This window comes from Rasamsonia emersonii (genome assembly GCF_000968595.1).
Source record: "Rasamsonia emersonii CBS 393.64 chromosome Unknown ctg1118621760523, whole genome shotgun sequence".
In the NCBI taxonomy this organism is placed as follows: domain Eukaryota; kingdom Fungi; phylum Ascomycota; class Eurotiomycetes; order Eurotiales; family Trichocomaceae; genus Rasamsonia; species Rasamsonia emersonii.
Window position 1 is genome coordinate 13,461 of NW_013562937.1, and position 22,574 is coordinate 36,034.

Genomic DNA, 22,574 nt, shown 5'->3' on the forward strand with positions numbered 1-22,574 from the left:
GACTGAGCAGATTTTTTGTCATGGCGAGGCCCGTCGGAGGGTCCGCCAGCGGCGCTTGAGCAGATTTCCAGCCGTTCGGCCCAATCAGCAGGCCCGCCCGGTGGTGGCCCGCCGCTTCAGCTCGTGCTGCAAAACATGAGCAATTCCGCAGTGAAGAGGGGCTCAGCGCTGCTTGCAATACAGATATGATGGTGCTGGTGGGCCGGTTCTGCCAGACGTGGGTGTGACATGATGCGCCGGAGTCTGGTGAGGGGGTTATCGCCCTTCCATATAATCTAATCTTGTAGAACTACAGCATCTCTGCCTTGTGCGGTCATGCTGGACTCACGTCAGTCCCAGGACTCGCTCTTGCTTCGTTAATTGATTGTGCCGGCCGTGTCCTGCGATGCTGTGATCGCATGCTTTCCTGATTGGGACGAACTTCGGTCAGCCATTCTGTATACCGAATTCGGGCGACTGACCCTCGCTATCACCGACACAATGGCCATGGACATGAGCGGCATGGACATGGGCGATATGTCCATGGGCAATGGCGTGCCCAGCCTCTTCACCTTCCAGCAGATGTACTGGGCCGTTGTCGGTGCCGCTATCGGTGCTGCGACAGTGGTCAATCTGTTGAATCGTTTTCTGGCGCGACAACGGTGAGTGAGAACTCGCCCTTCGATCTGTCGCTTCCTCTCTCGATCTAACAGTGTCTCCAGACTCTGCGATGCCTCTGCCACGCCATCGAAACCAAAGTCCCTCCTCTGGGGTACCTATGCGACCATCACCGCCATGGCTCGGGAGGTGTCATACGCAACGCTCCAGCCCATCACAATCGGACGCTATACGCTTCATCTGGCTCCGCTGGGCCCTGTCCTTGTCGTCCTAGCAAACCTGGTAGTGGTGGTCGTCATGTGCTTCTTCAAATTCAACACTCTCGATCCGTTGAGCTGGGAGAATATCGGCTACCGGGCAGGGTTTGTTACCATCTGCCAGTTGCCTCTGATCTTCCTGCTTGCCGGCAAACAGAACATTATTGGATTCCTAACGGGTCTGAGCTATGAGCGCCTCAACTTCTTCCATCGATGGGTCGCCCGAACGCTGTGGCTGTCGGCCACCATCCACATGGGCTTCTGGTTCCGCGATTACGGCCAATACGACTACATCGTGACCATGCTGACAACCGATCAGCTCACCATGCGCGGATTCAGCGCATGGTGCATCCTCACCTTTATCGTCATCACGACCTTTGCCCCGATACGGCGCTGGAACTATGAGATCTTCGTGGTGCAGCATGTGGTGACATTTGCCGGGTTCATTGCTGCGGTCTGGCTGCATGCCACGGACGAGGTCAAAGTTTGGGTCTGGATTCCCATCGGTCTGTTTGCCTTTGATCGACTCGTGCGATTTCTGGTCCTTCTCTTCGCCAATGTGTCGCTTCTTCACCCCTTTACACGGAGGAAGAAGAAGAGAAGTTTCTTCGCCAATAAGGCGTCCTTCACCCCTCTGCCGGGGAATGTCACTCGCATCACCATCCCAGACCCTGTCATCAAGTGGAAACCCGGTCAACACGTGTTTCTGGCATGTCACTCGATCGTGCCTCTTCAGAGTCATCCCTTTACAATCGCTTCTATTCCGTCCGACGGCAAGCTCGAATTTCTTGTCCGGGCAGAAAAAGGAGGCACCCGACGGTTCTTCCGGTTCGCCTCAAAGCATCATGGGCTATTATTGGGTGAGACGGGAGTGAATACGGACAGCATGCGGACAGTGTTCGTGGAAGGGCCATATGGAGCAATACGTCCTTTGCGCCAGTTTGATAGTGTGGTGTTCCTGGCTGGCGGGATGGGATGCACGTTCACAGTCCCTCTGCTGCGAGACATCGTACAGGGGTGGAAGGAGGAGTGCCAGAATGCGTCTTGGGTGCTGTCCAGGGTGCCTCTTCTGCGGCGTGTACGACTTGCGGCCACCAAACGGATCCGCTTTGTCTGGGTGATCAAGACGCGCGCCCAGCTCAGCTGGCTCGAGTCGCAGTTTCAGTCGGTGCTCGAAGACATAAGAATGTGCCAGCAATTGTCGCCTCAATTCGACAAGGAGATCGAGATCAGTATTTACATCACGTGCGACGAGTCGCTGTCGGAGAAGCTCCCAGCTCAACCGTCCGGGCCGGACCCAAGACGCCAACCGAATCAATCCCTTCCCGAGACCAAATCTGTCGAGACAAAGGAGAGTGAGAAAGACGACATCTCAATAAAGTCCCTTTCCAGGGGCTCCTCATCCACGGATGTGCAACGTCCTGGAGACGCCGTTGGCGGCTGCCGCGCCGATGGCGGATGCTGCTGCACCATTACCATCGAAGATGAGAATGCCTCCTCTCTTCCGAAATGCACCTGTTCGGGCCATGCACCACCTCCGTCGAATCCTGCGCCAGAAAAAAAACCTGCGTCTCCATCTCCAACCGGGACAGACCTGGCCACGCAAGAGATCAAGATGGTGGCCGGTCGTCCGCACCCTCGCACGATTATACGGAACGTCCTCGAACGGGCCGAGGGCGAAAGCGCCGTGGTTGTGTGCGGGCCGCGGGGTCTGGCGGATGATGTGCGTCGGAGCGTCGTGTCGCTGAGCGACGAACGGGCGGTGCATAAGGGCACGGGGGCGCAGGGGATCTATCTGCATGTGGAGAATTTCGGGTGGTAGACGGGACGAGCTAGACGAGTAGACGAGATCGACGACGTTTTGGGGTTCATATGTAGCGGGATGGCGTTATGGGTATACAGAGTATGGCATGGAATTGGGTATGAAGGCTGGGAATTTGAGGTTCAACGAAGACGATCACTCTCGAATAGAAGTATTCTGCTCCATTCTATTGTACATGCATACATATATAGATACCACGATTAATATAATATGCCTAACGAATTGAATAATGAGTATATATACCCTCATCAGACGGCATCCAACAAGCGTCAAGAACTTGGAACAATGCTACACTCGTAGAAGGCAGTACTAGCTCGCAAGCCCTATGAATATCAATCTGTATGCTGTAGGTGAGTGCACAATGTGACTTAGCAATCAATCAATCAATCAATTATACAGTATCTATGTACAGAACACTTTCAGTGCTGACCATCCTGCTTCCTGTCTATCTATCTATCTAGGTAACCCTATCTAATTTGGATATCATCCAGTTTCCATTCCGTTTGTCCTTTATTTTTTCCCCCCCTTTCCCTTTCTTTTTGAGACTTCAAATCAAAGTACAGTAAAAACAGAAAAGAAAAAAAGAACGATAGTGATCACCACCTACCTACCCTACTCATCCTTTTTCTGCCCATAAGTCCTCTCATCCACCCCCTCAACCTCTCGCACCAACTTCTCCGCCTCACGGGCCTGCCGCTCCCACTCCTGCTGACCCATCTTCAGCTTGCGGTCGAACAGCTCCGGGTAGGGCTTGCGGTAGCTGCCGCCCACGCGGTCCCAGAAGGTGAGGAATTGCCCGTAGTTGTAGTTGAAGTACAGGTGGTGCATGGTGTGGCAGGCGGAGCCGTTGATGAGGGGGGAGTTGGTGGCGTATTCGCCGTCGTCTGTCAAAAAATTAGTTTCGAGATAGGTATCTACTTGAAGGAGGAAGGAGACGTACGAATCAGCACCGTCCAAATGGTGACAAACACAAACAAGCCAATATACGCCGCCTTCTGCAGCGGGAACAGAAACGGGAAGATATGATACGGTACGCTCTGACTCCATCCATCAACGGGGTGGAAGGCATAGCTAGCGTAAGGGGTCGGGACGATCCACTTGTGATGGGGCTTGTGCAGACGCTTGTAGAGGAGCGGGTGGTGGAGGGCGCGATGGATCCAGTAGATGCAGCAGTCGGTGAAGGCGATGAAAAGGGGAAACTGCAGATAGGTGTACAGCGGGTGAGGGGCCTGGTCGACCGAGTCGTACAGCTTGGTGTAGCCGCGCACCTCGGCGACGAAGAAGGGCGTCGTCAGGGCTGCCATCACCGGCATCGCTGACATCGCCTGCTTGATCTCCATTGCGAGCTGGTTGCGGAGGAATTTCGGGTGCTTCATTGCTGTCTTGTCGAAGACGAAGTGGTATGAGATGGTCGAGCCGAGGAAGTAGAGGATTAGCCCGAAGAACCTTGCACGTCAGTTAATAATTGTACTTCCATTACGTGCATGAGATGTATACGCTGGCTCAACACACCATGTGATGAGGAACAAGCTGAGAGCCTGTCTGTGAATGTCGTCTCGCGGCCAGCTGCTCAGGAGAGCCCATCTGGACGGCTGCAGCGCCACATAGCGGCCGACATTCTGGTTGTACGTCGCAAGCAGCTCGTCGTTGGCGGGCTTGTTCGCTGGGAGGACGGTGGCATAGAGCCGATCGAAGGCGAAAGTGTCGACGACGTCGAGCACGATGTCCATAATAGTCGACTGGGATACTATCACTGTCAACGGGAGTATCCCTGTCGGAGGTGACGTTAAATAAAGTCAACACTTAATTAATAGTCACTACTACTAGACAGTAGATACTATGCAGTTATATTTATTACCGTTACTAATGCATAAACGCGCGGATGTACTGTACAATCAGGAGGTCGGAATGTCGCTTTCCGTGTGGAATGATCAGATAAGTTTAATTCCGTTAACTGCGCCGCTGAGTCGGCACCACACCCGAGATCGACGTCATGACCAGACGAAATTGAACGAAAACGAGCAGGAATAAGGGTTACAGCCCTGAGATCCGATATCTTATCGGAATTGAATTGCTGTGCATGTAGTTAACTGTCTTGGGAAGTTGATTCGCAAGATTCCCCTTCCCGTTCTAGTGCTGGAGGCACGCCGCCTTTACTTAACCCTCCTCACCCTGCCCTATACGAAGGGAAGCTAGGACTGATTGGACTATAGGAGCCATGTATTCATACTAAGCAACCCACTCTACACAGAATTAACAGCTGTCAAACAAACTGGGGCACAAAAGAAAAACCTAGGTTATCTAGTGAACCCCTAGTATGAATGATAGCTGCCAGGTTGACACATACTAAGCAATCCACTCTCTACACAGAACTAACAGCTATCGAATCAATTGGTGTCCCAGAACTCCTGACAGGTAGTAGCTACTGCTTCATTGTATTCAATGGTTTCCATGCCATTGATCAAATCGACAAGTCTGTTGAAGATTAAGGAACGTTTATCGTTGAGGTCTTGCCCTTCAAGGCGGAATGTGGCAACATGATTAAGGAATGGAGATGACACTAGTGATGCGACTAGAGTCTGGAATCTGTTAGCAATAAGAAAGGTATCCTTAATGGGATTAGGGCTACCTATTTCTTGGATTCTCTCTGGCGTTAGCCCATATAGGAGTTTAAATTGGTCGGTGCCGCTCTTGTTCTTCTTGACAAACATCTCCGCATCAGCGACTGCATCGCCGCTATGGATAACTTGGTTTGCTCTCTGTATTCGCCTGAGTCTAGAGCTTGTGCGACTCCTCAAAAATATCTCGTACCCAGACATTGAATGTCCTCTCCCGAACGGCAAGATATTGATCACTTAGTTTGGTGAGTTGTGCAGTTGCACCCTCCACTGCGTAAAGCCGTGATTCCAGCGCGGCAACACGGTCGACAAGTGTGGATTTCTGTTTCACAAGATCCTGGCCGGAGTGGTTCCTGAAGATTTGTCCATCTCCGTCGACCTGGACTTGCTGAAGACACGGCATCCGTCAGTCGCTTCTTAGCCATTTTGCTCGATGTTATCATCCGGCTTCGGGTAGAATGTCATGAGCAACGACATCAACCTTCTACAGTGCAAGCAAAGAGTTAAGTCGAGTAACGAAGTGGAAGGGAAGGTACGTTGGCAGGTGGGTTTTCCACCTCCGATTGTGTCAACCTGGCAGCTTTCGATCATACTATGGGTTCACTGGATAACCTAGGATTTTCCTTTGTGACCCAGTTTGTTTGACAGTTTGTCGTTTAGGCTGCTTCTGCTTTTCGGTTCCTTTCCGTTTTCCGGCCATTATGGAGTTGTCTGACTGAGGCCAGTGTAGACAAGATAGAATAGAAGAGGGAGAAGAAGAGAAAACAGAAGACGAAGGCGGGAAGCGAAGAAGCGATTAAGCAGGGCCGGGAGGAAGAGGCAGCAGATAGGTGAATGCTGTAAACACCGAAAGGGAAAGTACCTTCCCTCGACTGACCACGTGTGGAAGGAGAGCCAGGTACCCCGTCCATACCTGTATTGCTCACCTTCGTCATTGCCGATTATCCTAAATCGTAGTGTCTTTTTCGCGTAGTGCCTGAGACAGAGGATATTCGCGAGGTCTCCCAGATATTATTCGTATGTTAGAGGTTTAGGGTTGCAGCCTGCAAGGAACTTTGCTTAAGCAGTAATCGGAGTTGTAAGTCATTCCTTCTGCAGTCATCGAATCTAAGTCACACAGTCTCTGTGTTCACTGCGTAGACATTGTTCTTCTTGCTGGGTGGGCAGTTTCATGAATCTCAGTAAGTAGCATTCTCACAATCTTCTTCAACCTCAAAAGAAATGATTCTGGCGCAACTATAGATAGGGGGCAGAGGAGCAGCAAAAGCGGCGGGCCGCTGGCACTGATCCGGGGAATTTCAGGTTGAAGGTCTCCCCATAGATAGATAGTATATATATAATTGACTCTGGAAAGGTCAGAGAAACAGGGGAAAGAAAAGCAAAGACAGGGACGAACAGATCTAATCAAGAATCAATAACATGACCAGCTGCACGTGTCAAACCTTGAGGCAACTCAATCTACTACTGTACTGTACGAAGGAAATATTGTATCTGAGCCTGAGGCATCCGACTGAGTCAGCCACCACCCAGCGTCAATCAGGCACATGACGTAAGCGCCAAGTCCCGCGGGACAGACAGAGAGCTCTGCGTCGACTCGATCCATACAGACTTGTCTACAGCTGCTCTCTCAACCCAATTGTCCCGTAAACCAGGAAAAGAGGATTTCGTCTTTGTTTATTTCTTTCCGGAATTGGGAAAACTAGGACAGGACAGGGACCTCTCTGATCAGCCATGTTTCGTCTGGTGAGTAGTTGCTGAAGTCGCTTTGCTATCTTCTCCATCCGGTGACTGAGTTGAGTACATCGTACTGTACATACGTCTTGTCTCAGACAAACAGTTCACCAATCAATCAATCAATCAATCAATTCATCACTGTCATACATTCTTAGGAAATACCTACTATTTCAAGCAAAGTGGCATGCTAACCTACAGTTACTGCACCAGCACAAAACCCTCGACGTGATCACACTCTTCCACAAGCCCTCCCTCCCCTCCTCCACACGCGTGCTCAACGTCCTCCGCACCGCCAGCGCAACCGCCTCCGAGACGGCCACTGAGGACCAGGCCTCGGACCACGCCCACCACGCCAAGCACCAGCAGCGCGGCGAGTTCCAGCTCGACGTGACCGAGGAGCCGCCCACGCCGGACCAGCTGCGCACCATCCTCGACTACACCGCCGCGCAGGGCGTCAAGCCGAGCGCCATCATCCAGGGCGCCAGGGACCAGGAGGATGCGCTGCGGAGGTTGAAGGAGCATGGCGATAGTAGTTTTATACGGCCGTTGGTGAGTATCTCACCTTTATCTACATGCATCAGAGCTGACTGATTGATGAACAGGTCGTCGACTGGATCAACGGAAAAGCTGTCGTCGGAGACAACGAGTCCGAGATCCTGCGACTGGTCCGCCAGTCATGCGACCTAGATTGATTGAACAATTAATCATCTATACTCTCTGCTCTTATATTATGCTTCTTATGTTTGTATGATAGACTATCTGTTTGTTTTTTCATCACGATGCGACGCATCTAATGTACGCTCCACTCTATTAATGGTTAATTCATCTTGACATGTATGATGTAGCGTTGAGTGGATCTTCTATTTCATTCATAATTCTATCATAATCATACATTCAAGAAAAAAGAAACGAAGACGACATGCAAGTGAGTCTCAGCATGCTGTTTCTCGCAGTAAAAATTCGAGCAGAAGAGAACGATCACCAGACGAACCACAAAGGAAAGAAGACTAGAACAGGCCCGTCCATTTCAGACATTAGTAATCCGATGCGGAAAGAAAGAAAGAAAACGATGTCGCGTCATTCGCATTGCATTATGAAGCATTTACTAGCAAAGAACAGCATCAAGAACAGAACAATGCTTCTGCAGAACACGGAGCCCGCTCGCCGATCCCGAAGCCATACGATATGAAAAAGAAATGGGCCAAGACGGCCGATCAAAACATGGTTCCGAAGGTGCCGTCAGACACAATCGATTTCCTCGGGCTGCTTCGTCCATCCGAATCGACCGTCGGTTTGCGGTGCCTAGAATAGTTAGTCCGAGAGTCGCAAACCTCCCTAGTCGCAAACTCCACGAGAGCACACGAACGTACCGAAAGGTAAACCCAACAAAGAGTCCCTTGCTCATCTTTTCCTCCCTATCTGCCATTTCCTCCAGCGCACGCTGCTTTTCGTGGACCTCCTTATACTTCGCCATATCCGCCTCGTTCGTGAAGTCGTCAAAGTACCCCGCGTCCGTCTCCGAGTCCAGCTCGGGGACAAACGGAGCCCTCTGTTCCCGCAGTCGGCTGAAGTCCACTTCGGCAAAGTACTCGTGGCTCTGGATCTCGCGGATGTTCTTGAACCGCTGCTCCTTCGCCGCGACCAGCCGCGTGATAAGGTCCCAGGTGCGGCGCGAGAGGAAGTAGTTGGGATCTTCATACTGCGGCTTTCGAAGCACCTTCTGCCAGCGTTTCAGATTCTGCCAAGTCTCGTCCACCGTCGCGCCCGCAAACGGGGGATAACCGGCCAGCGCTTCGAAGAGCATACAGCCCAGGCTCCAGTAATCGACCGTAAAGTCGTATTCCTGACCCTTCAGCACCTCCGGGGCCATGTAATCGGGGGACCCGACGATGGACTTGGCGTAGTTGACCTCCCGTTCTCTCAGCGACCGATACCCTTCACGTCTCTCAGCGGCGGTTCGTTGCTCGATGGGGCGACCGAACGGCACGGGCGTGTTGCCCACTTCCTCCAGCTTCATCCGCATCGACTCGATCTTACCAGGATCCAACATTCCGGCGGCCAATCCGAAATCGGTCAACTTGACGTGTCCCGTGCTGTCGATCAGGAAGTTCTCCGGCTTCAGGTCTCGATGGATGTAGCCGAGCATATGGAGCGCGTCGACACAGCAGAACATCTCTGCGATGTAGAACCGGGCGTGACGGTTGTGCAAGACTCCCGTGTTGTTGAGCAACGTTCGGAAGTCCCCTCCCGGCACATACTCCATGGCCAGATAGATCTGCTCCGCGTCCTGAAAGGCGTATAGCAGCTTTACCAGCCATTCACTTTTGGCCGCGGTCAAGATATCTCTTTCCGTCAGGATGTGTCGGACCTCGTCCATCTTGAACAGCAGCTTCTTGCTCATGACTTTCAGCGCGCACACCTCGCGGGTATCCTTCTTTTGCGCCAGGTAGACCTGTCCATACCCACCCTGGCCGACCTGGGTCAGGATCTGGAAATCTCCCTGACGGAGCCGGGTCCGTCGCTTGCGCAGACTGGCGCGTTCGCGACCAAGATACTTCTGCAATGCGGCTTCATACTCTTCCGCCGGAGTCTCGGGCGGCGGAGGGTAGGCGGCCTTGAATTGAGCGTAACGGTTCTGGCGGTTGTGGACGTAGCTTAGAAGGTCAAAGTAGTAATCGAGGAAATCTAAGCACAAGCCACGGTCAGCGACCACCGTCGAATCCAACTGGGAAGGGAAATGAGTGACTTACAGAGTTGAGTCACATTGGCCAGCCGTTTGACTCTGGGCAGTTGCAGCTTCTCCAGCTCCTCCGGAGTCAACCCACGGAACTGGGCCTGGCTCTGGGTCTTCCTGGCGCTATCCGTCTCACGTTGTTGATAGGGCTCGATCCGCGAAGCGGCGGCGGGGTTGGAATTCAATCCGAGATCCTTCCCCAGCCGGGGCACATTGGGAGGCGTATTCTCTTTGTTGGAACGGCGAGTCGGGCTGCCGGGAGTCTGGTGGGCATCCTTGTGGATGACGCTTTCGTTGAAGTCTTCGATGACGGACAGGCCTCCCTTGGTAGGCGACTGCGGCGTGTTGAAGCCCGACTTGGTTGGGGAGGATGGAGCAAGCTTCATGGCCTTTTCGAAGACACCGGGCAGATTCAGAGCGCCGGGAGGCATCTTGGACTTGCTGGGACTGCCCTGGGGCGTCTGAGCCGGACTCGTGAAGCCATGGTGACTCTGCTGTGTTGGCGTGGAGGGGCGGTCGTAGTTCTCGTTCCCGGAGCGCGTATGCAGAAGCGGGGGAGGATGAGGGAGCTGGAGGCCCGGACTGGGCTTGCCAGCCAGGTCTGCAGACAGTTTGGCAGTAGCCATGGTGTGACAGAGCGAGGATGGTGCGAGATGCGAGTCAGTCGAGGGGGAGGGTGATGTGTGCTCGTCGTCGCCAGGCCGGCCTCCTTGATTGGAGATTGGATCTAATCGGGGAATCACTAGCTCGAGACGAAGTGGCGTGGGAAGCCGTGCGCTGTCCCAACGGTTAGGCCGCAACAGCGATCAGGGAGGCGCGCTGCGGCATGAAGTAGGAGAGCAGGATGGGCTGGTCAGGGAAGAAGAGAAGAGAAGGAGAAGAGAAGCACGTCTCGCGAGCACGACGAGAGAAAGAACAACGGGCAGCAGCAGACGTCAGTCGACAAAGTGAGGCAGTCTTGAGGCCTGCAAGGCGCTCGCAGGGCCCCTCGGCTGGCAGTTGCCCCGGAAACTATCTCAGCGCCTAATGAAGCAACGGCGACCCGTCATTCAGCTCAGCCCTGGGGAATCCCCCGGCGGCGACGCAGTCTAGTCCGGCCGATGGGGCGATAGATCTGTGGCTGAGTCGATCTGACCCGTCCCTTGCACGGATGTTATTTGTGTAGGGCATCCTGGGCTGATCGGGTGGAGCAGCATTGTGCCGTGCTCTCCACTGTGTTTAACTCTTCCACCATTGTGCTGCGTCAGGAGTTGTCGTAAGATCCGTTGTTCCGGATGTTCCGGCAAGTGTTTTCGCTTCTTTTTTTTTTTGTTCGCTTCTTTCTTTGTGCTGTCCACTACGTAAAGAATGCCAGTGCTGAGCTATGTCTGGGCTGGCTTGAGAATGTACGGGGAATGGAAACTAATGGAGACTATCCTAACTCCCGCGCTGAATCCATGGATTGATTTAGACAAACAAGCAGCGTCGCAGCCACAATTCCGCAGGCCAGATCGGGTTAGCTGAGCTTATTGCCGTTACATGCGGCTTAGGTAAGTCAGGAACGTGTCCGACATGATTTGTCAGAATCAGACAGAAAAGATACTGGGACCCGTACTTGTCGCAATTGATTTACTAACAAAGTAGATCACATAAGGTATGATTATATATATTGTCCAAAATAAAGCCTTTCCAAACCCCTTCGATTTATGCCCCGCCCTCCTTACGCTGTCCAGTCTATTAACAAAAAGAGAGTTAAGTCAGCAAAATCCATAATATAAGAGCTCTGGAGGAAGACACACATAAAAAGCCAACCCAACCGACGGCGTCGAAAACGTAATCTTGCTCCCCTTGGGGAAATAAAACACATCCCCGGGCCCAGCCCGCACCGTCTGGCCCGTCTCGTCCGAAATCTCAAACTCGCCCTCGAGGATGATCTTCATCTCGTGGTACGTGTACTCGTACACGAGCGGCGTGCCCTTTTCGAGGCGGAAGAAGCCCGCGGTGATGGGTTTGTCGGGGTCGTTTTTGTCGCTGCAGAATCATTATTAGTATGCTGCGAAATTTTATATAATGTGCGTCTTGTTGAGATGGGGTTACCTCGAATAGACATCCCCTAGGTAGGCATTCTCGTTCGCGATCAGCGGCGGCTTGAACGTGCTCTGCGCCTTGGCGTAGTAGTTGAATGCGACACAAGACATTTTAGATTCTTGAGTAGGGGCACGACAGGTGGATCTTTTATGACTGGCAGAGATGCGACTGAGGATCAAGCCCATCGTTAATGTTCTACTCGCAGAGGGAAAGACAATGTTAAGAGGTGTATGGAGTGCAGACAGTCAAGCCAACCTATAGTGATATAGAACTACAACACCACTTGACATGTAGAAGACACAATAGTCTTATAATAACCTGATAAACAAAGCTACTGACCGGCAATCTCGCTTGTCTGCGGAGAAATAGAAAGGAAAAGAGGGGAGCTCTTACTGATAACAGGCAGAGCGATCTGCGGAGAAAAATGGAAGTAATTGAGAAGACACGACCAAAGCAAAGGGAGAGCTAGTTCGACGGACAGGTTAAATAGCCATCTACCATGCGAGACACAGATATTGAACAGTAGTAAGACAAACTGCTAAAGCTCCCTCCCCTCTCTCGCATATCCAGCCAGGAATAAAATTGCGAGATGGCCACAGCACGAGATAAGAAACATCATATTCTTCTCCAAATTTCGCCATTCTCGACTGTTGAGGAGGGGAGCGGGGTCAGTTCAGTCATTTTCTCAATCGTCTGCATCTGCATAGATCTTCATATCCCCTCACTGAATTTGGAGAAAGATAGATAGATGATAACGAGATAAGATGGATCTGGTAAGAGGATGCGATCTGCATATCTTCCCGTCATGGAGTTAAAACAGCAGATAAGGTGATAATTTAGAAGACAAACACTTACTGCACCTTCGGTAGATTTCTCCAATCACTGACCAGAATAAGTAATAAAATAATACCTGGAACAGCTAGTCGTACATGCATGTCTGTCTGTCTCTGCACAGTACAGACATTACATAATCAACATCATCTACCCAGCTTAAAATCATCACTGCATACGGCTACCGTCTCTCTCCCTGAGGAATTCTGTACCTACTTAGGCACCTAAGGTACAGCCCGTACAAGATCTGAGTTCCAGGTCGAGGGATATATTTCCCCGATCGGGCATAGCGCTACGGAGTCCAGGGGTACCCCCGCCGCGAAACTTGCCCCTAAACGGAATAGCGTAGTTGAGTTTCGACTGACGTCAAGAAAGAGTTTCCTGATCAGATGATAAGGTAGATAGGATACTGGTTACTGCTTTGGAAGAGATATGTACGGTCAGTAATCTGATGCATCAGCTTACTGGGAGAGAGATTTAATTCAACCGATCGAGCTAAAAAAAATAAATAAATAAATTGCTAGGTAATAGATCTTTCGCAAGGATGGCTTACTTACGGTGTTCTTCCTTTTGAAATTTCATGGCAAGATGATACCACCTCAGTGGAGTAATACAAGAATGGGACTGACCGTAACTGGTCATAGAGTACTTCGTAGTACAGTATGTAAATGAATAATACATTTACTGCACGGAGTAACACAATACCCTTGTCTACCTACCTACCTACCTACCTAGTCTAGTAAAGATTACTACATCTGGTATAAAACCTACCTACCTGTCTTACCTCAGCAATTCCTAAAATAATGGGTTGGGTAGGTCCGTACCTGTTAAGTAAGGTAGGTAGGACCTAGACTCAACTAATTCTTACCTGGGTTAGAAGTAAGCCACATCGAATGATCTCCGGGTCCAGGTCCGGGTCTAAAATCAGAAATCGGGAAAAATATGACAGCCCACGTATGTACATGTAAATACATACATACCTTAGGAGGTAGAATTATTTTTAGCACCACAGCATCCTTCTTTAAGTAGTTAGTAGTGGATCTTTCCTAACCATTTCTATATAGCATAGGATTGTTGACTGATTGCACTGCTGTGTGACTCTTTCCATCTCCTGACCCATATGTAGGTATTGTACGAGTGGTTCTGCTCCTGCCTACCTATGCTGTTTTGGGTATTCCTCCAGATAGTTAACTAGTTGGGTAGGTAACTACATTTACCCATCTTAGGTACCTCTTATGTAGGCATTCCTCTGTCCTACATCACGCCACTAACTGGTCAGGTACCGAAGGTACCTCGATCTGACCACTCACAGTCTCCTCCAAACTCATTCTTCAGTTGACCGTGCGGCCAACAAGTCAGAAAACTTTTTTTTTATTTTACCTTTTTCTTACTCTCTTCTCGATTTTGGTCATACCTTTCTTTCTTCTACTTTTAAAACTTCGGAACTTCCCCCGCCTTCTCTCTCTTCTCTCTCTTCTCTCTCTTTCTGACACTTTTTCTTCTGCTCATTCGCCTCTCGTCTCCTCTCCTCTCAACTCGTCTTGTCTTTTCTATACGTATACGTCCGTACTAGCTACCTACCTAACCTACCTTCTCATAGCTTCCAAGGACGACGCGAGTTCATCCAAGTTACCTTGACCGGGTGTCGAATCTACCTTCTTCACTGCCTGCGGCCTGCCTACGTATCTACCCCGCCAAATGCCGATACAGACAATTCGCACCATCACCATTCCCGACATTGTGCCTGCAGAGAGAGCGCGGAACTTCCAAGGTGGAACGACGACAACGACATCGACGACGACTCTTTCTTGATTTTAGTTGATCACAAAAACGAACAAAAAGAAAAAGAAGAAAGAAAGAAAGGGCAGACAAAAAAAAAAAGAACAAAAGAAGAAAAGTCGTTTTTTTATTCTATCCCGGCAGATACGAAAATAATACATACATACATATCTTCTTTTGTCTGTCTGTCTGTCTACTCGCGCGGCGTTTCGTTTTTCGTTCAGCTTTAGAAAGAAAGGACCTTGTCTTGTCCTGTCCTGCTCTACTCTCACGGCACAAAAACCGGGGAAGAAAAAAAGGCCATTCGATTCATTTCATTTCATCCTACCACCGGTGCGCTCCACCTCTCTCGCAGGCAAGGCCAATAAGAAAATTCAGCCATCCAGTTGACTACGACTTATTCCATCCCGCTGCACGCGATACGCAACTCACGACAGCGACCTTCTTACGAAGTATAATATACGATTGTAGGTACGAACGCACCAAAAACGACCGACCTGCCCAGAAGCAGCCCGGAAGAAGGTCTCATCTCATCTCATCACAAACGTTTGTTCCCATTAATTACAACGAACGACATACATACAGGGGAAAAAAAAGAAAAAAAATTTCCCCCCAATCCAACCCATCCCAATCCAAATCCATTTTCTCTTTTTTCTTTCTTTCTTTCTTTCTTCGCTGTAGGATTCATCAAACGCCAGGAAACGCCTCGCTAATTGAACGATATAAAGAAAAAGAAAAAGAAAAGGCATACGTCGTAAACGAGCAAAAGAACGACTTTCGCTCGAGAGAGATATATATATGTCTAAATATCCTGCCGACCTACCGACTGCGACAGCCGCAAAAGTCCAATCCATAGTGTTCACTGTTCAACATGGCCACCGTGTCGATCACAAACGATCTCAAGCCATATCTGGCGTCACTTCGCGCATATCTCAACCGCGAAGCAGACACCGAGACTTCTTCCAGAGAGGGAATTAGAAGCAACGACCAGCCAGGTCCCGGTGAGGCGACCATAACGGGAGACGGGGTGCTCAGGTATATGGAAGATCAGAGGTTCAGGCTCGGAAATGCACAACAACCGCCAGGGGAGCGAGCACCAGTCGAAAAGGGCTCGTCATCCAAGAAGAACTAGTATCAACGTTAGCTCAGTCAATAAACACACCTCTACTCGCTGAAAGCACCTACCCTCCCAATTCCACTCCTTCATAACACTAACCCAATGTAGTCTCCCCCGTACCGTCTTCTCAAACTCAATGTTCTCGACATTGAACGACGAGGCACGTCGGGGATCCCCAGCTGACACCGGAGTCATCATGCTGCTCTGAGTGTCGCCGCCAACTCTCCTCCACGGCTCCGTGAGGCTGTAGAACGCATTCTGATCCTGGGTGTCCCCCATCAGCGGTCCGTGAGACGAGTTCCTCTTCATGGTGTCCACCGGAGCAACATATGACCCCGGTCGACCTGGGTTCCGTCGCTGACGGCGCTGTTTCTCCTCTTCGAAGGCGTCCCGTCGTCTCCAAACTTCGCGGACAACATCAATGCAGCGGTCGATGATCCCGATCTTCAGACGCGCCTGCATAGCTTCCCATCGTTGCAAGATCCAGCTGCGATCCTCTTCCTTTTCCGCCTCGCAGCTGGCCGCCAGGAGCGGGTAGATGTGGATGATCGTGGTCCGAGAGCTCAGGGGAACGGTGGCCAGAAGAATGAGAACCCTCTTGGCCAGTTCCGAAGCTGGTTCGGACGGAATCTCCGGCACAGCCTGGTGCAGATAGAGTAGCGTTGCCCAGCGGTAAGCTTGTGCGGTTTGGAAGCTATGCTGGACGTCCGAAGTCGGATCTTCGGGCGGCTCGAAGAACTGCGGCGGCTCCCATCGCTCGATAAGTGTCTTGAGCTCGATGGCCTCCGAGATGATGGCGAAAGAATTGCTTTCCGTCTTACGAACCCGCTGGATGATGTTGGCAGCACGGCCGATCAGAGGGAACAGCGTCGTCGCACAGCCCATGAGGGGATCGACCTCCTGGATCGTATCCATCGGCATTGAGAAAGGGACGACGCCCAGCTCTTCCTTGTCGCCCTCGTCCAGGGAGGTCAAGCGGGCAATGACATCCATGTAAAGCCAAGTATTGTATAGGAACCGCAGCCGTGCGAGGTCCTCGACAGGCAGTCCTCTCCGTATCCTATCACTCATTGTCTGACGCATGAGAGCCTTGGCGCCTTTGAGGTGCTGGATGCCGGTGGACGTGTGCTGATCCCACGTTTCCGCAAATGCCAGAGACAAGGTGGTGGCCAAGGCTGCATCTGTTCTCATCTTTTCCATTCCTTGAACCATGCAGAGGATGCTCTTGCGCATGTGCTCCATACCAAGGAACCGCATGGAAGGGCTCTCCTTACTCGAATGGAAGGCTGCCATGGCAAAGACGGCGTGGTATAGGGCGGGATTCTGTTTGGCCATGGGCCATATCCACGTGCGCCACGGATTTTCCGTGATGCCATCTTTCACGGACAGGATCCCACAGGTTTGTCGGTCAAAGCGGAGAATCAGCATTTCTTCGCTCCCAAGGTCCGGCTCTCGTAACAACATGGGCATCATGGCATCCGGTGCACCGCCAGACGGAGACTCCTGAACGGGCCACAGCTGCAGGTCGGCATCCGGTTGCCGGATGACCTCTTCCACATCACCAGTGTTGTCTTCAGGCATGGAGGAGAAAGTAGGTTCAACAGTCTCGAGAGGCGCCGCTGGTTGCTCGAGGTCAAACGGGTTCGGACCGGTCGCTATCGCCATCTCTGGGTCAGAAAGCACAAAACCGGGCACCACTGAAGATGTTGGTCCCGGAGGTTCAGGGGCGTGCATATTCGACGGCAGCGGTTCGGTGGAATCTACCGACTGACCCTGACTGGCCAGCGTAGGAACATTGGTGTAAAGCGACTCGCCCAGTACCGACGACTTGTCTGCGGCAGAGTCACTGGTTGGCGAGATCACGGCATCTTTCCCGGAAGAGTCCCTTGGGGTCGTTTCAGAAGTGGATGACCTCCTGTACTCCCTTCGCAGTGCTGTCGACTGGCCTGCTCCAGACGCATTAGTGGCGGTTGTTCGAGGTGGGCGAAACGGCGGCGAAGTCGCTCAATTTCTGTCAGAATTCTCACATTGAGTGCACGTCCAACAGAAACCTACCTCTCTTCGCCTTGGGGGCTGACTTGCTGAGGGTGGCCTCTTCAAAGGGCCGCCATTTGAAGTCTTTCTTGTAGCCCCCGCAGGTCACGTTTCGTTTGTGGCATTGCAGGCAGGTGGGCTTCGTCTCGTCACATTTGAGACGCTTCGTTTTACAGGTGATGCACCCTGCAGAGGGTCAGTCGACCAGCCAGCGGAGGAAGGCATGACGACTCCGAGGGAATATCAGCATACCATTCCGGCTCTTGGACTGCTTGGGTCGATTGATGGCAGGTGGCGTAGTGACGGCGTTGCTGGACGGGGGCTTCGTCGTCGTCGGGCCGGCTCGCGGCTGTCTGTTGGAGGCGGAAGGCTTGGCGACAGAGTTGCGAGGGGGAGGATCTAGAATGGCGGAGGGAGAAGGGATTTTAATGGTTTCCATGCCAATGGGTGCGACATGGACTAGACATGGACATGGCCAGGAGGCAGGAAGGCGACGGATTCTGCGCGAAGAGAAAAGGGAATCCGTCCGGCCAAAAAAGGATCCAAGTGGAGCCTCGTGGGAGGAGGGGCACCGGCTGGGGGAGGAGACGAGAGACGAAATAGTGATAACGAGAGCCTGGATCTGGATAACGAACGCAGCGGGAGTGATAAAATAGTTTTCACGAAGGACGAGATGGACGATAAGTGGAGCGTCTTATCTTGTTGTTTGGGAGGAGAAACGTGCAGAAGATAAGAAAGCCTGACCCGCTCTCACATGCGGGGATGCCGCGCGAATGGCCGCTCGCCTGCGCACCGATCGACCCGGCCGCACGACGCGCGCTGGGAGCTGCGTTCAAGAGAATCTCCTTCTTTTGGACGGCTAGCCTTATAAATGGATGCAGCTAGCCCAGCTGCCAAGGAGTGCCGCGACAGGAGACGAGTCAGCGCATCCGAGTGTGGGGGAGGAGTCACCGTCAGTAGCCGGCATGCTGAGAACGACGACGGAGCATCACCGCCATCTCTCGCCTCGTCGCAGGAACAACGCTGCGTTGTCCGTTCGCGAGCCAATGGCTGCCATCCCCGCCCGGCATGGAGGCAGCTGCGTTGAGAGCGTGACGGTCGTCGCCTGTCAATCCGACAGGTCCAACTGCAGCCTGACAGCTGACGTGGATCGTATAGTATACACATGGGAGCTGTTTGCGGAGAAAAGGCACGAGTAGAACAGACTGAACAGCTATTTTTATCGCAGAATCAAGGCAAAAGACGGATGTAAATTGGTACTAACTACCATTCTTACAGGTGCAGCACTCGAGTATGACGGATCTATTGATCAGTGATAATGGAGGTACTAAGGTTCTTATCTCATTGATAGTGCACCAACACTTAAATCGCCATCAAGCCAAGAGCCAAGGACCAGGTCTAAGGACCAAGTCTAATATTTAGGTTGTTGTTATCCATGTTTTCTGGCCAGACTCGCCTGACTCGGTGGCGGTCAGACAAGTCACATGGCTGAGCAGCTAGCTGTTCAGCTATATCGTGTTATCCATAGTAAGAAAGAAAGAAAAAGAAGAAGAAACCCCTTCAATCTCGTTTCGATTGGAGTATGGAGTAACTAATTCTATTCCAGATGCATGCTGGTCAAAGTTTTCTTCCAGCCAATATTCAAATCAATCCTGTGTCTGGCTATGCTTTCCTAGTATAGCTGCTTAACGAGAGCTTTTTAAATACCATCTGCTCAATTTCCCAGACATATCATACCAAAGAAAAATATTTATTGTCTCTTTTTTCCTTCCAACTTCCAATTCCAATTCCAACACTGTACAGTACTATATTTTGTCAACTGAAGATTCCTTTACGACGCATCAACAGACGCTCTTGTGAATCCCCTCTCCCATACCCCCCAGCCGACTCCGCGGTTGATCATGCTGCTGCTGTCCATGTCTTCTGTACCGAGACCGCGACTTCTCAACAGTATTGGGATGGATCTGCAGACTCGACAAGTCCACCGGATCGGAATCCACCAGTCTCTCCGTGACGGCCACAATGTCGCTGATGAGCCGCTCGAGGAGGTCGGCAGACATGCTCTCGCGGACGACCACGCGCAGGATTTCCGTGTGTTGCTCCTTGCGTGGGAGGGGGTAGTCTGCAGGTCATATTTTACGGATTAGAATACTCTTCTTGAGAGATGACAGCAATGATGGCCACTTACTCGGAATGATGTACTGTTTCGACCGGAGCAGGATACTGATGCTCTCCTGCTTCACGTGCGGATACTTCTTCCTGAACGCGTCAGACAGCCGGAAAGCCACGACGGGCAAGCCGGCTTCGTAGTCCGCCGACGTCTCCTCCTCCAACGGCGTAGGAAACGCGGCCTCTATGACGCTCTTCACTTCTTTCTTGCGGTGGATGCAACTGACGCAGGTAAACCACCCGGTCCGCTCGAGCGCCTTGCTCAGCAGGCGCGCATTCGCCAGGCAGCTCTCCATGATGTCCCGGTAGCCGTTGAAGCCCAGGTGGATCAGGTTGTAGTACTGCCCGATCACCGGTGCCCCCGGCCGGGAGAAGTTGAGCGTATACGACTCCTCCGTGCCGCCGAGATAGTGCAGCTCGAAGATCAGGTCCTTGGGCAGGTACGATTGATCGCGCCAGATGATCCATCCCAGGCCGGGGTACACCAGGCCGAATTTGTGGCCGGAAGAGTTGATGGATTTGACGCGGGGGAGCTCAAAATTCCTGAAACTACAGTCAGTTACCTAGATATATAGGAAGATGCAAAGAGGCACACCATTTCTGCCCAGCACCCGCATGGGTAAACGGAGCGACGAACCCCCCGCTGGCCGCATCCACGTGAATCGGGATATCATGGCCGGTTTCCGCTTGGAACTCGTCCAGGATCTTGGAAACCTCCTCGACGGGTTCGAAGTGACCCGTGTAGGTGCTGCCCAGAACGACGAAGATGCCAATGGTATTCTCATCCAGGTTCTGTCGGACCAGATCCGGATCGAGACGGAATTGGCTCTTCTCAGACACGTCGAGGATCCTCGGCTCGACCTCGAAGTACCGCGCAAACTTCTCCAGCGCGACCTGGGCGTTGGCGCCCATGATGATATTGGGTCGAGACGTGTCTTTGCCTGCAGCCCGGCGCTTTTCCTGCCATCTGCGCTTCATCGCCAGCCCTCCGAGATGGATGGCTTCGGACGAGCCGACCGTTGCAGAGCCCACTGCGTTTTCATTCTTCTGCGCACCCCAGAGGTTGGCGATGATCGACACGCAGCGGGCATGCATCGCCATGAGGGCAGGATACTCGTCTGCATCGGCCAGGTTTTTGGCAATGTTCTCGGCAACGAGGGCATTTGCCTCTCTCTCCATGTAGGTGCCAACGAAGCTGTTGCGTTGAGAAACAATCAGCGACCACATTCCGGGACTACAATCCCATGACTTCGGTTCTACCAACCTGGCAAGATTCAGATTCGGCTTCCCATCCAGATCCAGTTCATCCTTCAGCAGCTGAGCGACCACCTGCGAGGGCGCGCCCTCGGTCGGGATGCGGAATTTGGGGATGCTCTCCTTGCTTGCGTACCGTGTCGAGTAGGGGGTCACGCTGGTGACGGCGTTTTCGGTGTGGAGGTGTTGTTTCCAGCTGTCGGGATTGTCCCGTACCTGGCGGATGATTTCGTCGGGGTCGATCTGAAGGAGAATAATCAATCGAAACTTTCAAGCATGAGGATGCAGAATTACAGTCAGTGCAGACTTACATGTTGCGCCAACGACATGGCTGCTAGGGCAGGAACTGGACCAGACTACACAATTGGAAAAGTAATAATCGTGTAGCCAGCGAGAGGGAAGCGCAGTGATCAGCGATCAGCAAGCAGACCTCTAGAGATGAATACCGGGAGATTAAGAATCCCCCCAAAAAAGGGAAAAGAATGGAGAAGAAAGGAGAAGAAACCAAATATCAATCAAACACAATCGAGACGAGCTTATAAACCCGACTGCATCTGCTAATCTGCAAGCATCATACGTTTTGCGGCCGGGCGTAGGTCGTCATACAGTACCTATCACTATCGTAAGTAGATAATGCAGCTGCTTTCCCCATTATCATTATTATTATCACTGTTGTTATTGAACCTAGATAGATAGATCCATGCAATGACAGCATGACATGCCATGACATGCCATGACGTCGGGAGAAGCTTCGCTAGCTCATTACGTCACGGCGGTGTTGTCAGCCAGCCCATCGACCTGCAAGTCCGCCTTATATTATGGTATCAAATAAAGATCTCGTGGGAAATAACGTCAGGGGGAAAAAAATAAAAACAATTTTCTTGGAGGTGAATGCCTTGATATGTTGACTGATAGTCCGAAGTTCAGGGTTTAGCCAAGGCCTAGGGTAGTCACTACGGGTAGATGGATACCAGAGTGGAACTGTACCAGGAGCCAAGCCAAGTATGTATGTACAGCACATATAAGATCTGACCTTTTTATTGACAAAAAAAGGAGAGAGAGAGAGAAAGAAAGAACCAATTTTTTTAAAAAAAAAGAAATAGATTCCCTTATTGTACCAGAAAGTATATATGCACATACCTAGATAGGAGATAGTTAGGCCAAACGATTCCAAATACGTCGAGTTCATATCCTGAGCTGGAAAGACATGAGTTGAGGACTAGGAGAATCTCCTAGTCAGTCTTTGTTCGAAAAAGAAAAGAAAATCTTAAAACATACCATATGGATGGACATCACTGAAGTACCAGAGCTACTGTACGATATACATCAACTGATTCTACTCTGTTAGACAAGGCCAAACAAAAAAAAAAGAAAATAATTGGTAGGTATCTGCCTACATACCTAGTAGCATAGTAGTACCAGAATCCTCACCGAGCCAAGGAAAGGAGGAATAAATATAAATAGCTGTTCATGCAATGGAAATATTCGCGAACGAAAAAAAAGCAAAAAGAAAGAAAGAAANANANANAGAGAGAGAGAGAGAGAGAGAGAGAGAGAGAGA

General features: G+C 51.4%; 8 protein-coding genes across 8 annotated transcripts; 2 read left to right on the top strand and 6 right to left on the bottom strand.

Moving 5' to 3' along the window:
- Positions 1-480: 480 nt before the first annotated feature.
- T310_7268 (Ferric-chelate reductase (NADH)) lies at positions 481-2,676 on the top strand (the record flags this gene model as incomplete). Its single annotated transcript, XM_013469932.1, has 2 exons — positions 481-641; positions 702-2,676. 2 exons carry the CDS (start codon positions 481-483, stop codon positions 2,674-2,676), a joined length of 2,136 nt encoding a protein of 711 aa, XP_013325386.1.
- A 612-nt stretch (positions 2,677-3,288) lies between these two features.
- On the bottom strand, positions 3,289-4,406 carry T310_7269 (Sterol delta 5,6-desaturase; the record flags this gene model as incomplete). The annotated part of the gene is made up of 3 exons (XM_013469933.1): positions 3,289-3,560; positions 3,617-4,122; positions 4,189-4,406. 3 exons carry the CDS (start codon positions 4,404-4,406, stop codon positions 3,289-3,291), a joined length of 996 nt encoding a protein of 331 aa, XP_013325387.1.
- Positions 4,407-7,025: 2,619 nt separating this feature from the next.
- Positions 7,026-7,720, top strand: T310_7270 (uncharacterized protein; the record flags this gene model as incomplete). The annotated part of the gene is made up of 3 exons (XM_013469934.1): positions 7,026-7,037; positions 7,209-7,577; positions 7,631-7,720. The coding sequence occupies 3 exons, from the start codon at positions 7,026-7,028 to the stop codon at positions 7,718-7,720; spliced, it is 471 nt and encodes a 156-aa protein (XP_013325388.1).
- A 130-nt stretch (positions 7,721-7,850) lies between these two features.
- On the bottom strand, positions 7,851-10,388 carry T310_7271 (Serine/threonine protein kinase; the record flags this gene model as incomplete). Its single annotated transcript, XM_013469935.1, has 4 exons — positions 7,851-7,905; positions 8,399-9,682; positions 9,779-9,863; positions 9,899-10,388. 4 exons carry the CDS (start codon positions 10,386-10,388, stop codon positions 7,851-7,853), a joined length of 1,914 nt encoding a protein of 637 aa, XP_013325389.1.
- A 1,057-nt stretch (positions 10,389-11,445) lies between these two features.
- T310_7272 (Ethanolamine utilization protein (EutQ)) lies at positions 11,446-11,939 on the bottom strand (the record flags this gene model as incomplete). Its single annotated transcript, XM_013469936.1, has 3 exons — positions 11,446-11,475; positions 11,541-11,772; positions 11,839-11,939. 3 exons carry the CDS (start codon positions 11,937-11,939, stop codon positions 11,446-11,448), a joined length of 363 nt encoding a protein of 120 aa, XP_013325390.1.
- A 567-nt stretch (positions 11,940-12,506) lies between these two features.
- On the bottom strand, positions 12,507-13,714 carry T310_7273 (uncharacterized protein; the record flags this gene model as incomplete). Its single annotated transcript, XM_013469937.1, has 9 exons — positions 12,507-12,528; positions 12,685-12,770; positions 12,903-12,991; positions 13,126-13,155; positions 13,218-13,294; positions 13,380-13,387; positions 13,445-13,455; positions 13,529-13,679; positions 13,712-13,714. The coding sequence occupies 9 exons, from the start codon at positions 13,712-13,714 to the stop codon at positions 12,507-12,509; spliced, it is 477 nt and encodes a 158-aa protein (XP_013325391.1).
- A 1,772-nt stretch (positions 13,715-15,486) lies between these two features.
- Positions 15,487-18,029, bottom strand: T310_7274 (C6 finger domain protein; the record flags this gene model as incomplete). The annotated part of the gene is made up of 4 exons (XM_013469938.1): positions 15,487-15,567; positions 15,602-17,502; positions 17,612-17,776; positions 17,843-18,029. 4 exons carry the CDS (start codon positions 18,027-18,029, stop codon positions 15,487-15,489), a joined length of 2,334 nt encoding a protein of 777 aa, XP_013325392.1.
- Positions 18,030-19,431: 1,402 nt separating this feature from the next.
- Positions 19,432-22,574, bottom strand: T310_7275 (Glutamate decarboxylase; the record flags this gene model as incomplete). Its single annotated transcript, XM_013469939.1, has 8 exons — positions 19,432-19,712; positions 19,779-20,302; positions 20,355-21,256; positions 21,325-21,369; positions 21,591-21,652; positions 22,154-22,232; positions 22,292-22,325; positions 22,540-22,574. Coding segments are annotated over 8 exons (1,962 nt in total), but the record flags the coding sequence as incomplete, so codon positions are not given.